This window comes from Solea solea, chromosome 7 (assembly GCF_958295425.1).
Source record: "Solea solea chromosome 7, fSolSol10.1, whole genome shotgun sequence".
Lineage (NCBI taxonomy): Eukaryota > Metazoa > Chordata > Actinopteri > Pleuronectiformes > Soleidae > Solea > Solea solea.
Genome location: NC_081140.1, coordinates 9635735 through 9652145, shown reverse-complemented (window position 1 = coordinate 9652145; position 16411 = coordinate 9635735). Strand labels below are relative to the sequence as shown.

Below are 16411 nucleotides of genomic sequence, written 5' to 3'. Positions count from 1 at the left end.
TGTTTTTGTGTTGCACATGGCTGCATGTCCTTCTGACCTGTGCTTTTGTTTTGTGTCTTCAATCAGGTTCAGGTCAAATCCAACTGTGGCAGTTCCTCCTGGAGCTCCTGTCTGACAGCGCCAATGCGGGCTGTATCACCTGGGAGGGCACCAACGGAGAGTTCAAGATGACGGACCCTGATGAGGTGGCGCGGCGCTGGGGTGAGCGTAAGAGCAAGCCCAACATGAACTATGACAAGCTGAGCCGTGCACTACGCTACTACTATGACAAAAATATCATGACCAAGGTGCACGGCAAGCGCTATGCCTACAAGTTTGACTTCCACGGTATTGCTCAGGCGCTGCAGCCACACCCCACCGAGTCCTCCATGTACAAGTACCCCTCGGACCTTGCCTATATGCCTTCCTACCACGCCCACCAGCAGAAGGTCAACTTTGTATCACCACACCCTCCATCCATGCCCGTCACCTCCTCCAATTTCTTTGGACCCACTGCTCCCTACTGGAGCTCACCCACTGCAGGCATTTACCCCAACCCAAATGTCCCTCGCCACCCTAACACCCATGTGCCTTCTCACCTGGGCAGTTATTATTAAAACACCGCTGCACTCCCAGTGATGCCAATGAAACCAATGAAGACTGAGTTGATTTGTGAGAGAGATTTGTTCTCTGAAGAAAATTGTGCTCCTAAATGAAGGATGATTAAATTGAAGGAGTGTTATAAGAATTTATAAACAACTGGATTCTATGCTCCAAAATGGAATACTACTTACCTTTACAAGACTAGCAACTGTTTGTTTAAGTTTCTTGGACGTGCGTCTGAGTTTCCTGTGCATTTCTGTCTCCCCTTCCTCCTGAGGGCTGCACCTACAGGTGTCCTTCCAAAAACCAAAGAGGTTTCTGCCTCTTCACCCTGCTACAGTACCAGACATGGGCCTATAATTAACGGGTCTCAATCTATATCCTCATCAGTGCATTATGTACATTATGCTTCAAAGCATTTGCCTTTTCCGCCCATCTACGGCCTTGCTGGGGTTTCCTATTCCCACCACATCTACCCTTCTGTTTCCACTGGCTCCAGCCGCTCACCTGCCCATCTGCATCTTTTTCTGTACGTGTGGAGAGTCTTATAGAATTCGCTGGATTAGGAGGAGCTCTCAAAGTAATGGACTTTTCTTGGCACTGAATGAAATTTGGCAACTGGAATATGCCATTCACAATCTTATTTATCCTCCAAACTGGAAGGCCAGAGAAAGAGTGAAATGACACAGAAGGAAGCGCTGTATGTTATGCTGACCTGGGTCAACTCAGTCACTTAAAATGCTTTCTGTGCGTTGTGTGTGAAGTTCAAGAATGGCGACGTGTACAGTTGACTCGTTTGTGCTGGGGAAGCGGAGTCGAGATGTAATTGGAGTAATTTGCAACAATAATTCAACCCAGGTCAGATGTTTTCAGGGGGCCACACACTAGGCTACTAAATGTTTGCCATGTTGTTGCCTTGCAGCCATGCCATTTCCAGATGTTTCGTTGCTCAACCATGTCAGTATTAATGTGAATGTCTTCTGGTTTGTGAAACATATAAAAAGGGATACCCTGCAGCAAAATCAAAATTTGTCAGATGTTTTCATTTGGAAAAACTTTTAGTGGAGAAAATAAATTCCACCCTACTTAAGACCATGATTGCTGCACCTGTCTAAATCTTCAGAAGAGTGCCTTTTTTAGGGCACAGCTCACGGCTATGTGTTGATAAGTGGATGTTCTTGTGTGTTTGTATATCAAAGTGCCATTCGTGTATTTAATTTCACTCTGAGGTGGTTTACTATGTGCCATAATAAGACCCAAATGCTAACCCTCTTAACTGCTGTTTTATACCATATACTTTCTAGTCATTACAAATGGAACAGTATGACATCCTTAAAAGTATTGTGACATTCATACACGTCTGTTTAAAACGTCTGTGTCTGACCAGAAATCTGACAATTTTTGATTTTGAAGTGCACTCTGACTATAATGGCTGCCATGGTGTCTCCTTCTTCTTTCCTACGTAGGCCAGTCAGGACTATATAGGTATGGAAGTCATGTTACTCGATAGTCAAGTTGTATTTTTACCAGGGCTGGATCCTAGTTTGAGAGCAGCATGTGTCTTTGAATGTTAGTTTCTCACTGATCTAGAGCCCAGAGTCAGGATTTCATCATCATCATGTAATAGTTTCATGTCAAAACATATCCATCTTCGGGTGTTCAAAGCTGTTAGTAGCAAACACATTTTCCGTCAGAGTAACTGAAAGTGGACACTTGAAAATAAATTACTTGGGCCCAAGTAGTTTATCAGAGATCAAACCCAATAAAATATGATGAGATGAAACAAGGAAATCCTCAGATTCGCAAACGCTGTGCGTTTGTCAGACCTATTTTGTATTATTTTATAAGCATCAGTCAACTAGGCATTAAAGCAACTTACTGTATAAATTATGCAGAGTTATTTTCATATGTGACACAGTATAAAAAAAAAAATCAAGATAATTAATACGAGTTGACCTCGGTCAAAAATGCAAAACCTTTTAAGTCAATTTCTGCTAAGTAGTTTGTAAGCATTTAAGCGTTTTTTATATCTGTACATTTGGGCAATACATGTTAACATTTTTGTTTTCTTGTCATTGTTATTGTTTCTCAAAATTCGATTGTAACATCCTAAATACCTTTAAGTGCACAACATATTCTTTTGTATTCCCAAGACCATAAGTGCCTGCTTGAATCATAATAACCCAAATAGCCAGGGATTTCTTTACTCTATATGCAACATGTAATGAAGATGGTTTATTTCCATTTTGAATCATTTGTTTTCGAAAAAAAAAAAAAATTGGTAGTTTGTCCTGTACATTGAAGTATTATACATTTTGTATTTTTATACAAAACAATACCAACAGTATTAATATCCACAACCAGCATCTCCTGGATATTTTAGCCTTAAAAAGACCAAATAAAAAAAAGGGAACATGTCATTTGTAGCTTCAAGAATTTATTGTAATGTACCCTTAATTTCCATGTTTCACAAGCATTATTAATGAAAGGGATCTGTGCTACTTCTTATATGCAATGTATTTTGGATATCAAATATATATTATATGTGTGAGGGCATGAGGATGTGTGAATGTGTGCGAGGCTGTGTGTAATTTTACAATTAACCAATGTATTATTATATTATTATTATTATTATTGTTGTCATTCCTGAAATGTATGAATACCTTTTGGAAAAGGGCTTTTGTATAGGAAAATGTGACAAAATAAATTTTTACCTCTCATTTTATGACTGTTTGTCTGTGACTTCATCAGGGTGTCAAACACAAAGTTGAAAAACCTACACACAAGAATCTCTAACTTCAAGACGGCAATCACGAGACTCAAAGTTTGCATTCATTCCAAAAAACATAATCCATTGAATATTTTGTAATTTTTTAATATGCATTTTATTGACATTTTATTTTACATTCATAACGGCTTCTTCTTCTTTTTACAGTGACCTATTTACAGTTCATAATTAAGCAACTCATCAAGATGATCCTTGAAAGATGTAATATACAGTATTTATTTCTGATGACAGCTGGAAAGTATACCATAACTGTGTCAAATGGCATCCATAGTCTTAGTTTCCATTTACAACCATGAGGACAAAGATATTTATCACAGGTACAGGGAGTAGCCATCATAAGGCAGTTGTGGGCTTGTTTTTTGATTTGATTATATTAAAATATGCCCCTCAAGCATGTATCATCATCATCATCATTGTGCTGCTTACTAATTTTGCACAATATCCATTATCTTGTATCCTGAGATTGTCTGCTATCATTTGTTACATCAACCACGATGTACAGTTCATTACAAAGGTTATTGTGGGAGGTCCATGATGACAAACCTGTAGAGGCGTCAGGGTAGCATACAGTCGGTGCTCCTATTTAACCATAAATGGAGAATTCTGGTTTCATGTTCAGAATAAGAGGGCAAAATAAGGGCCCACAAGCAACAGCGTTTATCTCATGGACACCAGCCCTCCACTGTGTGTTTATCCCTGTTTGCTGCCACAACTTTGCTTTGTTTATAGATTAAAAGCTATGATGTGGGCTGACACCTGTCATTGGGTTCCTTTGACCTTTTTGATCAGTTGTTAATAAATAATAATAAAACAAGATAAAAAAGTTCTTACCACAATCACATTTGCAGATAATAACACAGCACACGTGTTTCAATGCAAAAATAGCCTTTATGTCTGTGTATTTTCCCCCTGATATTACATACAAAAAACATCTTTACAAACAAAGAACATTGACTCAGATACAGTCAGTGTTGTACGCAGCAATTTTTTACCGGTATTTGAAAACACCAGTCCCTTATCCCTCAGTGCTAAGGTTAAAGCGTACAGTACCCTTATGGTTCAATTCCAAGTGTCTATTTGTGCGTGACCTACAGTAGTCTGAATAACTGAATTACTACTGGACCCAACAATAGTCTTTCAAGTAATTACAAGACTTTAAATACATGTGCATTGTCTCCTTCTGCCTGTCCGCACCTGGTAAACCATTTGTCCAAGGTTAAAGATAAATTAAGATGGCTCATCTTCATTTACAGCAAGAGCTCAAGTGTACTCTGAAAGTCTTCACTATCTGGAATGACCTGATCTCTGTTTTGGAAACAGGTTTTTTTGGTCAGCAGACAGTGGAAGGTGTGGTTTCACATACAAATTCCAAACAATAACTGTCCTGACCCACAGACAGATTTCTTATCTCTGTTAAACACAATCAAATGAAAATTTTAAAAAAGTACATCGTCTTTGTTTCACGTATAAATGCTACACAATGCATTGTTTACCATTAGGTTCTTTAGAGTCTTGAAGACTAAGTCTTTCGACTCAAAGTCTGTTTTCCTAATTCTTTACCATTTCACAACTTGGTGACATTTGGGGGATCATTGATATCAATCACCTCAAATCCTTGGTTGTCATGCCCACTTAAGGAGTGGTGATGATGACCCTTGATATTGTGGAAGCAATAGGGACAGTGTGCAGTGGCAACAGGCACCAACTTGGAGAAGTTGGAGAAATCCACTCTGTACCTGCCCTCCTTGGTCCTGGAAATGATGGGCAAGAAGTTGAAGCCCCACATGATCTCCTGTGGAATAAAGGAGGTCCGCACTTGGCAGGAGGAGCTGGTGGACTCGGCGATGCCGTCGAGGAAGACGACCAGCTCGAACTCGTGCTTATGGAGTGTGTCCACTGCCATCTCGAAAAAAGGGCTGCCCTTGTCAATGATGTGGTAGATTGTGAGAGGACACACAAAGAAGAGATTGTCCTTCCCAGCGTCCACCATGAATTCAATGTTGACTTGGTCCATAATGATTGTCTCGCCATCTGGTGTGGTGGTCGTTCTCAGCAGTTTGCCGTAGAGTTGGCTTCCTATCATCAGGGTCTTGCGTAGGTTGGCCACTCTGATTGACAGGCAAAGGGCACCTTTTTTGGGGCTGATGACAGCCATGTCACTGAATGTGATGGTCTTTGCCCGCTTTTTGGGCGAAGAGATTTTGGACAGGATGACTCCACACATGAAGCAGTTGATAATGGCTCCAGCGAGGGACTGGATGATGAGAAGGGCCACAGCGCCCGGGCAGAGAGGGGTGAGTGCTCGTCCACCATACCCAATCGTTGTCTGGGTTTCGAGAGAGTAAAGGAATGCAGTGGTGAGGCCGACGACATTGTCGATACATGGCATGTGGTCCTCCGCTGGGTTTTGCCATGTTAGGTCTCCATTACTGCGAGCAATCCAGTACCACAGCAGGCCAAAGATGAACCAGCTGAGTGTAAATGAGGCAATGAAGAAAAAAAGAACAAATCGCCACCTGATTTCCACAAAGGTGGTCCAAAAGTCAGCCAGGAAGGCAAAGTGATTACTGTACTTGATGTTTCCATATTCAATATTGCAGCGGCCATCTTTAGTGACCAGTCTGGTCCTCTGGCTTCTTCGCTCTGCCAGAATATCCTGCATACGTTTGTTCAAGGATCCAATCATTTTCTACAAGCACACAACCTAGAAGACAATAGGGCAAGACAGTCAGTGTCAGTACATGGTAGAAAGTGAGCCCAAAGCATTTGTGATGACCACGTTTTCTAAAGAAAATAGCGTTCCAATGTGGGGATGAGAAAACGTGAAGGCTACAGGGAAGTGAATGCAAATCTGATAAAGAAAACTCAGTATTCATATAATTTATGAAAATTAATAACAATCTGCACAAAGTCTTCATGAAAAAAAATATCTTCATGAATATGTGTAATACTATTGCTGGGGATCCAGCTTTGAAATACAGTCTCTACTTTTACACAGACAGGGAAACCCAGGCCCTTTTAAACTGTCAATCATAACCAAATACTATAATTCATTACAATCATATTGTAAAATGTCACAATGACATGACATTTTCTTTGGCGGGTGCGGAAATGGAGATGAAGAAAAGAATGATATGCAGGTGCACATTGTGCCTGAGACGACGACTATGATATAAAAGCTCTGCAGTTAGATTTGACACAGAGAAACCATGAAATGACTCTGAAATCAAGATGAAACCTTCTCCGTGAAATTCTGCGGCATACTTAAGAAAGAAACAGGAAAAACCTCACAATCAGTCCGATACTGAGCACCTGTCCAACTTCTGTATGTACATTCTTTGTCTTCCGTGTTGTGTTCTTTACTCCATGGTGACATGGTTTTGTATACTGTATCAAATGTTCTGAGCCCTGTAATAACCCAGGATATATTGGTCCGTGTAGGAGCAAATGCAAATGTTGCATTAAAATGTTTTTCGGCAACTTCGGCCAAAAGGGCCTGCTGTACTCACAGACATAGCAATCTTTGCCTTCATTATAAGTCTGGAGTTGATGGATGGTTAAACTGGCAGTATTGGCTGCGCTAAGGTTTCCAAATAAGCATGGCCTCTGTTCTTGCCAAGTCATGCAAACTACCCATTAGGATCATGGCGTGCTTGTTAGAGAGTGTGAAATAGGACAAAACGATCAGTGCAGTGAGCTCATGTTTTTTTCCTTGGGCTCTCAGAGCTCGCATATCGTCATTTTTGCCAAAACAAAGATGATAATCACAGTCATTAGCTCATTGGGCGCGCTTTGATCCTTTTTGGAAGACAAAACCCAGTCGCCCCACGCTTCATCATTAGGTCTAATAGGTCAGCAAGTTTTTCTTACTTTAAGAGTTATTATTTGGACAAATGGTGTCTTTTAATTGTCAGAAATGTGACTGTAAATTATCGACAGCGACTGCAAGTTATTGTTTTTCATTAGAAAACAGCTACTTTAACAATTGGACAAAACCAGAAATTCCTCAAGTGCATCCAGTGCTTTGAGTGTAGGAGTGTTTCGTTTTTGTGGCTCTGAGTCAAGACATTCCTTCTCTTTGGTTAAAACAGTTTCACTGTAATACATCAAGCAGTGACTGGCAATCACTGCTTTATGATTCTGGGATTATTTTTTTCAATTTTCTGCCTTTTCTGGGATTTTTCCTAAGGTTTAGATTGATGTTCCAGTGTCATTTTACACAGGCCCTCTGAATGTACCATTATCGCAAGTCATTGCTTGATGATATGGAGCATTTTCCTTTGATTTCCTGTCGTTCCAATATTGTGCTTTAGGTTTTAGATCGTCCTTACTGGCATTAGATTTACAGCTTCTAATTAACTGCCATCTTTTTCTTTTTTTTTTGCAGACTGATTTTTATTTTCAGCAATTTTTTTGTTCCAGCCCAGCTGTGGAACATCGAGATAAATCTTTTTTCCCTTAGGGTGGAAAAAAAGTCCATTTGTGACGTAGTTAGTTGCAGTTAATAACAACGTTGCGTCTGTTGCATTAATACCCATTAAAACCTACTCCTATTTTAGGCTTATTCAAATATAAGCAGGAATGAAAAGTTTCTTTAGTTATTTAGAACTTTAAAGTGCTCAATGCCGCTTACATAATTCTACCTGGAACAGAGATTCAACAGTACTTCTGATTTAAAGGAAAGAAAATAGTGGAATAAATCTCCTGTGAAACTCAGTGCCTCATTTGTAGCAAACATTTTATTTATTTTTTTAATAAGGCTCAACATCCATCCATCTGATCCACGTATTTTCTAATCCTTTCAGATGAAAAACTTTAATTATTTAGAACTTTAAAGTGCTCAGTGCCTCTTACACAATTCTATCTGGAACAGAGATTCAACAGTACTTCTGATTTAAAGGAATTTTTTTTTTCATCCATTCATCTGATCCATGCATTTCCTTAGGACAAAGGTTTGCTGCTGTGGGGTAAAATATTAAAGATAAAAAAAAAATCCTATTTCCCATGAAATACACAGTATCAAAACTACATACACTGAGATTCACCCTCACATCTAAAATATTAATTGAACTTTCTCTCCAGCAACTCACCTCTGGGATGCAAAGGGAAGGTGCTTTGATGCACATCCAAAGGGTCACGAAAGGCCGTGCTCTGCTCCGACTTCTCTTGTCTCTTGTTGTTGTCTCTGTGTGATAGAAACAGTTCTGTCGTGTCCTCCTCTTGTACCTGTTCACCAGCACCTGTGTGCCTTTATACCGCCCCATCTCGGTGTGCTGGAAATGTCCAGGTGATGTTTACGCCCACAGATGCATCAAGTACACCCCTGCCCCCTCCACACACACACGCACGCAGACATTCATGCAAACTCACGCATACACACATGCGCATACCCTTCCCCCGGCTCTATTACCTTGTGTTTACTCCACAGATGCCTGACACCAAGGGGCAAGCTGACCTCTCCCACTTCACTTCAGACTATTACAGTTGTTTCCAGGTTGTGCGTTTTTGTTTTTAATTGTACGTCCATGGTCCAGCTACCCCGTGTCTCAGTGACGAACAGCCTTTGCGGAATTGTTTACTGTAGACACGCACGCACTGTTTGTGGAAAATCCATTTTCCACTTAATGCCAAAATTTGGCAAGTCAATTTTCCTCCCCACCTGATATCAATATAAGAATCGTGCTACTCCTGAAAGGCGTGTTCAACATAGAAAGGATCATTCCACTTCCCTGAAAATGATAAACATAAAACATGATTATTTAGCATAGTTCAGGCACAATAATTGTCACTATTTATCAATTACCAGCTCATCACAACAGTCTCCTTGCTCGGAGCAACAACCATTTTAGGTGAGTGAGTGAGTGAGTGAGACAACAAAGGCTGTGGTGATTAAAAAAGAGATGCTCTTGATCCAAAAGAGATGGCTCTCCAGGGTTAGCCAGAAATCAAATCCCTTGATACGCTATTATCAACGGTAGATATTCTGAACGCTCAGTGAAGAAAAGTTGTGAATTGTGATGGGAGTCATTTTTCAACTCGATTGTTCTCTGTGTAAGTGACAGAAAGGGCTGCAGTATTACCTTACACACTGTAGACTGTGGAAGCGAACACATAACCGTTGACACAAGATTAGGCTTGACATATTTTTGTTTAAGCCGTGCCATTGTAAAAAAAGATGACAAGCTTTTTATATTTAAGTGTTGTTGTTTTGGTTTTTTTAAACTTCCAAAGAGTGACTTGCCTCCTTGTTTAACCAACACCCTCATTTTCATCCCTTTAACACCAGACAAAGGGCTGGTGAATAGCAACCAGAGTACAAGCACAGATTGTTGGACTGGTTCAGCAACTTAAAGAGTTGCAAAGGCTTCTTTGATTGATAGGAAAGTAATCACATTTATATTGACTACTTATCAATAATGACAAAAGCAAAACTGCATGCCCCAGTGTTCAGTGATGCTGGAGAAATGAGAAGAAAATGACCAGAACTGATCATACAGAACCAACAAGATTATTAATAAAATAAACAAAAAGAATAATGATCATAATAATGACAACAACAACAGTGTGGTTTCTAAGTATGGCATACAATACACAAATTTACAATTTTTTACAATAAAATTTGAAAAAAGTCTGTCAAAAATGTAATTAAAATAATAAACTGTATACTTATTTTTTTAATTAACAAATAAATAAAAAGTAAATAACTAAAATTTGACATCTTAATCAAGAAATAATAACATGCTTTACTATTGTTTCTACATACAGGTGTATTAACCATTACAGAAACATAAAAAACGATTTTCCAAGCATTTACCAATGCTTAATTTAGCGCAATTTAGCGCAATTTAGCTGTAGTATAAACATTACATTGGGTGGTGGTTTAATTATATTATTATTTTATACATGCAGTATACATAATTACTGTATGTATAAAAACGTCTCAAAAGATTTTGTAATAATGCAATAAATCAAACATTTCTATGTTGTATTCTAAATTCTAATGGAGACACTTTGGTATATGCAAAAAGATATGGTATGCATGTTTACCTTTGCACTCTTGATAAGCCGATTAGTATGCAAACACGATGCAGTCACCGCATGGCCACAATAAATAGCAATACGCATCACAGCAATTAGGTTGTGGGGATGGTAAACAATGGCAGTTTCTCCTCGCATCAATTGCAGCAGTTAAATGCATAATGTTGGTTTCTGTCGCAGTTTCTGTCAATCAGCTTTTGGACCAAACGGCTAGTAGCACCTGGTATAGGCTATTAGGTGCTAACCTGTTTTTAAGGTGATAAGTAGTATAACAAAAGGGTCAAATGGAAATGTGACCTTTAGTTTATGTATTTGTATGATTGATTAGAATGACTTGATATATATATATATATATATATATATATATATATATACATATATATATATGTAACACACCCAGCATGTGCAGAGTAAATTTACATTCATTTGACAATTTTAGGTTTATCTATGCTTGGGGGTCCCAACTCCTAGGAGAAACACCTGGCTCAGCTAAATGGTAATTTTATGCATTTATGTGTGCTGAGTGGGTAAGAAAATACTCTTGTTGGGTTCTTCGTGATGGCACCTGTCTGCTGCATCTTAAAAACAAATGGGAGAGTGCTGAAGTTGAACCAAAAACATTTAAGATGCTAAAAGAAAAAGATGCGGTAAAGCTCTGTCGAAACAAGTGGAGTGAGATGGTTTTCTTTGTGTTCAGCTTGAAAGGTGATATCCTTCACGTGGTTGTGCAATATAAAAATACTGACAATAATCAGTTAACTTGAGAAATGAACTCATACTTGAAATACTCTCATCCCCGCATTGAAAAGTGGACTGAAAAGAACATGCATATGTATTAAATGTGTAGAAAACAGCAGATTCAAAAGTCCATTTGTCAATATCCTGTAAGCTTTACATCTTTGCCTCACTCTGGCCACTTATTGACCTAAGCTGTTTTCACATCAACACTGTACGGATGGCACAGTTGGGCGTTTACACATGCTTGTGTACAACTGGAGGTTTTCTGTGAGATGCACATTCTCACTGGGAGTGGGAATTTTCCGTTTGGTTCAGGTGAGACTCTGCGTCTGAGTGGAGCACGCCCGCTCACTCTTTGTGACTTGTCCGGACAATGACAGGCTCTGTTCACACATGCTCAATTAGACTGGACATTTTCATTAATATATATATATATATATACTGTACATACGTCCGCTTCTCAAGGTAACATTGAAGTTTTTCTATTCATGTGCCTCTGAACATTTGCACACTCAGTTTTAGAGTCACTTGTCGCTTTTTAGTGACATCTTGTGGCGAGGCTGCATGTTGAAATTATTATATAATCACTTTATGAAAATACATCTTAGTCCACTGAAACTTTGAGGCATGAGCTTTGCAATCCATTGATCATTCAGCTTCTTTTGTCAGTTCAGTGGAGAACTACAAAAAATCACAATAACAAGAAATTAAAACATTTTAATTTATGTTGGTTGGGCAAGAACCGAAGGCCATGTTTCCTGATTTATTCATCCTTTAGCTTCATATTTCAAGATCTGCTTAGGTTTCACTGAATAGTTTGTGTGTGTGTGTGTGTGTGTGTCAATGGATCAAAACATGTGGTGGTGGGGGGCGGGGATGGGCTGTACACTGATGGCAGCCTTTTTTGCTGGGTCATCATGTCAGTGAGCATTCATATTCTTTATCCATCTTTCTCCGAGTAAAAAATGGCAAAGTGCATTGCAATCCCAAGCTGTGTAATTTTGCTTGTAAAGCATTTGCTTCTTGTGATAACACAAGCGTGCTGCAAAGCCTTTATTTATTTTTTATTTTTTGTAGGTGTTCAGAGGACGTGTATGCACTTTGCTGCCTGGTTGTCAGCATGTTCGTGTAAACACCATTTTGTCCCGTACATTCAGAGACGTTATAGGCGCGCAGAAAAGAAGTAAGCTGTTGTAATTATACAGGGTGTGCAGTATGTAGCCCGTATTCATGCCTTTGGGTTCACTGTGCATATCAATAGGAGCCTGGAGATGAAGGGCTTTGGCTGACTGAATGAAGATACAGAGGAGAAGGCAGACCATGGACTTTCCACTATACAGCATTTCCATGTCGATTGATTTACCACAAACAATTGGACTTCGTCAAAGATGATGAACTCATGTGTATTTTTCTATCATGCTACACGACCACACTTGATCACTTGACTCACTCACTACATGTTTGCTGTACTACAGCATATTATAAGAAGCCTGTTGTACATTTTGCCGACTGCATGTAATGTGCATTACTTTATATGAACATAATGACCTGTGTAAAGTGTGTATGTGTGTGTGTCACGAGGGGTATCAAGGGGTTTTTTGAAAGGTTCTCTTCCTCTGCTGAATAAGCCAGCAGTTTGGAGTTTTTCCCAAGGACACAGGAAGAATCACTTAATAGTTTCCTCCACCTCAATACTTGCATTACGAACCTCTGTCCATGTCACATATCACTCACCCTGATTCAGCAGCTACTTCATCAGTGAAAGTGCGGCAAAAAAATGTCTCAGTCTTGTGTTTTGTTTTCTACTCTCTTCTGTGGCAATGTCAGTTTTCCCCTTGAGTGCTTTCACAGATACTATAGAGCCACTATTGATACCAAAATGTAATTTTTTTACCTTTTAATGTGTACTTTATTATTTTTTGAGGAAAAGTAAAAAATACAAACGCAGCCCTTGGTGACAAAGACTAATCTCAACTGTGCAGTGGTTATAATGACAGCCTCACAGTGCTTCACTGGATATTTAGTTAGGAGAGAAGGTGTCTCTAAACTTGCAGAGTTACCTTTCATGTGATTGTCTGGGAGCTCTAAGGTACCAGAGATCATAACAATTTATCTGTGTGCAGAGACTCTCAAAAACACCTAAGAACTCAACATGGCAACCGCTCCCACAAGACTGTATTTTCTGCTGTGACACATTGATGCTTAACCTTTTTGACATTGAGAACCTTCAGGACGGAACAAAGGGGCTGAAAATGTCAAGTGGACATTTGTGTTATACATTGGCATTCAGTATATGTGTGAAGTCTTTAAATGTGTCTCCAAATTACATTTTGAAAAGAGTTCAAATAGAAATGTTCCATTTATCCCCACATGGCCTGGAAAACAGTTGTAAACAACTTTGCAGCTGACAAATAAAATAAGAAAGAAAATATGGAAAACATTACTTAATGGCCCGGTTTGAATTGTGCCGTGAAAGATGCAGAATAAAAATCTAGCCACCAAATAATGTCAGGTACATACAACATAGGTGAGAGATGCAGCTCTGCCCTGCTTCAGACTGCTGTCACAGATGGATTGCGTCTGTTACTTTGAGTTTACCCTGGATTCGTTAGTAGGGAAACAACCCAATTTCAATTTTGATAATATCTGCATATAAATATTGCCACATTAAAATGACCTCTCTGAGCAATATTATTGCAGTAACTCAACTCAGGATGCAAGCATAGACTTAAAGGTGACATAGAATGCTTGTATCACACATATATGTTAGTTATGGAGGTCTACTTACATATATTAACTTGTTTTCACGGTTATAATCCTCCTAATCGCTGCAAACGAGCCGATCAAAATATCTCCTCACTGACGCTCTCGTCAGCCGCGCTGTTTCAAACCAAAACCACACCCCCAGAATGTGGACTGTGTTGTGATTGGCCAGCCAACAAGAGCTTTCCCACTGTCCTGTGATTGGCCAGGTACCTGGAAGTGACGTAATAGATAGGCCAGCTCTCAGATACGCAGCTCCCCCTCTGGCACGGTGGATGCTCTGCATCTCAGCAGCTACAACGAGAGTAGTTCTTCTTCTTCTTCTGCGGTTGAATGTACGCAACCGGATGTGCCCGGACTAGTGCCCGCACCGGGAGGCGCTACGGTGGTGTGGATTTCAGATGACGACATCAAATTAAGGAAGTGCCGATCCGCTTCGCAGAGCCCAGGAAAACAATACAACACTATTTTCTCAGCAGTGGCTGAACTGTTTGTTCTGAAACTTTAGGGTTTCATAAACGAGGTAATGACGCAGATACACACACAAACGCAGCGTTAATTGGAGCTTCTGGTCTATGTGGGCTTTAAATGAACAAATGAATGCATTGAAGCCAATGTGGAAGTGTCTGTAACTTGTATTATCTTGAGCGACCAGCAGGGGTTGCACCCACAGGCTGCAAAAATAAGTGTATTTACATGCAAGTGTGTAACATTTGTAAACCTTTTCCTCTCAATCCCTAGTTCCAGAATGACAGAACATCTTGTAAATTATGGTGCCATTTGAAGTCAAATTAAGCAATAAGCACATCATGTATTGATGTATGGACACTGTGACGGACAGCCTGTACTGTCCCATATGTGCATGGCTGCAAGTGTAGGGGGATGTGGTACAGTCAGTCAGGCCCAACCCCATCCATCGTCGACCACTTTATCCTCCACATGAGGGTTGCGATAGATGGGGTACACCCTGGACAGTTTGCCAGTCCATCACAGGGCCACATATAGAGACAAACAATCATCCACTCTCACACTGGAGAACCCAGAGAAAACCCACACACACATGTGGAGAACATGCAAACTCCATGCAGGAAGGCCTTTGTTCCAACTGGGAGGCAAACCTGGGTCTTCTTGCTGCAAAAGCAAGAGTGGATAAGGATGTATCTGTATATTAAGAGCTATAATAAGATAGGACACACTGGCTCATCCTTAATGAAAAAGAATACTCCCCCACATATGTAAAGTTAAATAACTGCCCATCCTATGCTGTGACTTGCAGAAGTGATTCCAGTAAATGTCTTGAACTTTCAACAATATTTTAATCTCAGAGATGACTGTAACTGTGTGCATAACTTTACTGCTGTCAAGCGGGAAAAAGTTGGAATTTAACGTTGTCGTGCTCAGTCCTTTGTTTAATTGATGTGACCTGCGTGGGGCAAAGTTTGTACAACGCATATCTTGTAGTCCAGCCGCGGAACATTGCAGTTCCATCACAGCGGACCTACATCTTTAATGTCCACTGTTGCATAATTATGTCGTCCAGTGTGCCGTCCAATTCTCTTTACACTGCAGTAGTCCTCTCCTCCTTTTGTTCTTTTGAATTCTCTTGTGACATTTTCCATCAAGGTCAAAGAAAAGTGGTTTGGAAATGACTTAAGATGTCACACACATTGTCAATGTGTGATTGTGCACAATATAACACAAAGCGCATCAACACATGAGCGTTTAGTGCTCGTCGGGTATGATCGTTTATGAAGTGTGCGGAGATACACTGCTTAAAATCTTTCCTCTGTGGACACTTAACATTATGTGCACAAGAAGAAAGAAAAACATGCCACAGTAGCTCTAAATTATGTATTCACATATAACCAACACTGCGCTGCGTTACATTGCACTGTAAATACTATCAGATCGACTCATTTCCTAAACTTGAGCTTCCTTTGAAATGATAAAGGTATACGTGGAAGCGCTGACATGCTCCCGTTTGTTCAGTATAATGACGCGTTGCAATATATCGACACTGATGACTTTGTTTCAGTTGGCGCTTTGGCAGGTCGCTCAGATCAGTTGTTTAATAATTGACACATTTTCCATACCAGGCATACAGTACTTCTGTACTTCACACATTCACCTGTTTTTCATGCAATTAAACTCCGACCTTCAGCACCAAATCTAACATGTTGGTATGCAGTTCAACTTAAAAGAAGCTTCACATACAATTCAATTTTTGAATATCTCAACACAAATAGAGCACACACACACACATATGGTCACACACAACTTTCTCCATTCCCTTCCGGTATTATGTTTATGTTCGTAATGTGATTGTCCTCTGGTATACATTTCTGCTCCTTTTTTTTTTTTTGTTCCAAGCCACTAATAACAATGCAGTTCATTGTGGTGCCATAAGCTGTGACAAGAGGATCAATCAGAGCTAATGAAGCCTGGGAGGAGATGAGAGAAAGTGAAGAGGGATGACGCCAAAGGGCCAGTGAATGGGGGTGG

General features: G+C 39.8%; 2 protein-coding genes across 6 annotated transcripts in view; one reads left to right on the top strand and one right to left on the bottom strand.

The window, feature by feature from the left end:
• Positions 1-3307, top strand: part of fli1 (Fli-1 proto-oncogene, ETS transcription factor) — a 30637-nt gene extending 27330 nt beyond the window's left edge. For all 5 annotated transcript variants that reach the window (XM_058634037.1, XM_058634036.1, XM_058634038.1 and 2 more), the window contains one exon: positions 67-3307. In XM_058634037.1, coding sequence (XP_058490020.1) covers positions 67-596 — 530 coding nt within the window. In that variant the 3' untranslated portion in view covers positions 597-3307. The remainder of the gene's footprint in view (positions 1-66) is intronic.
• Positions 3308-3441: 134 nt separating this feature from the next.
• On the bottom strand, positions 3442-8613 carry kcnj1a.1 (potassium inwardly rectifying channel subfamily J member 1a, tandem duplicate 1). Its single transcript, XM_058633008.1, has 2 exons — positions 8461-8613; positions 3442-6074 (listed from the first exon to the last, which is right to left on the bottom strand). The coding sequence occupies exon 2, from the start codon at positions 6054-6056 to the stop codon at positions 4935-4937; it is 1122 nt and encodes a 373-aa protein (XP_058488991.1). The 5' UTR covers positions 6057-6074; positions 8461-8613; the 3' UTR covers positions 3442-4934.
• Positions 8614-16411: the final 7798 nt, after the last annotated feature.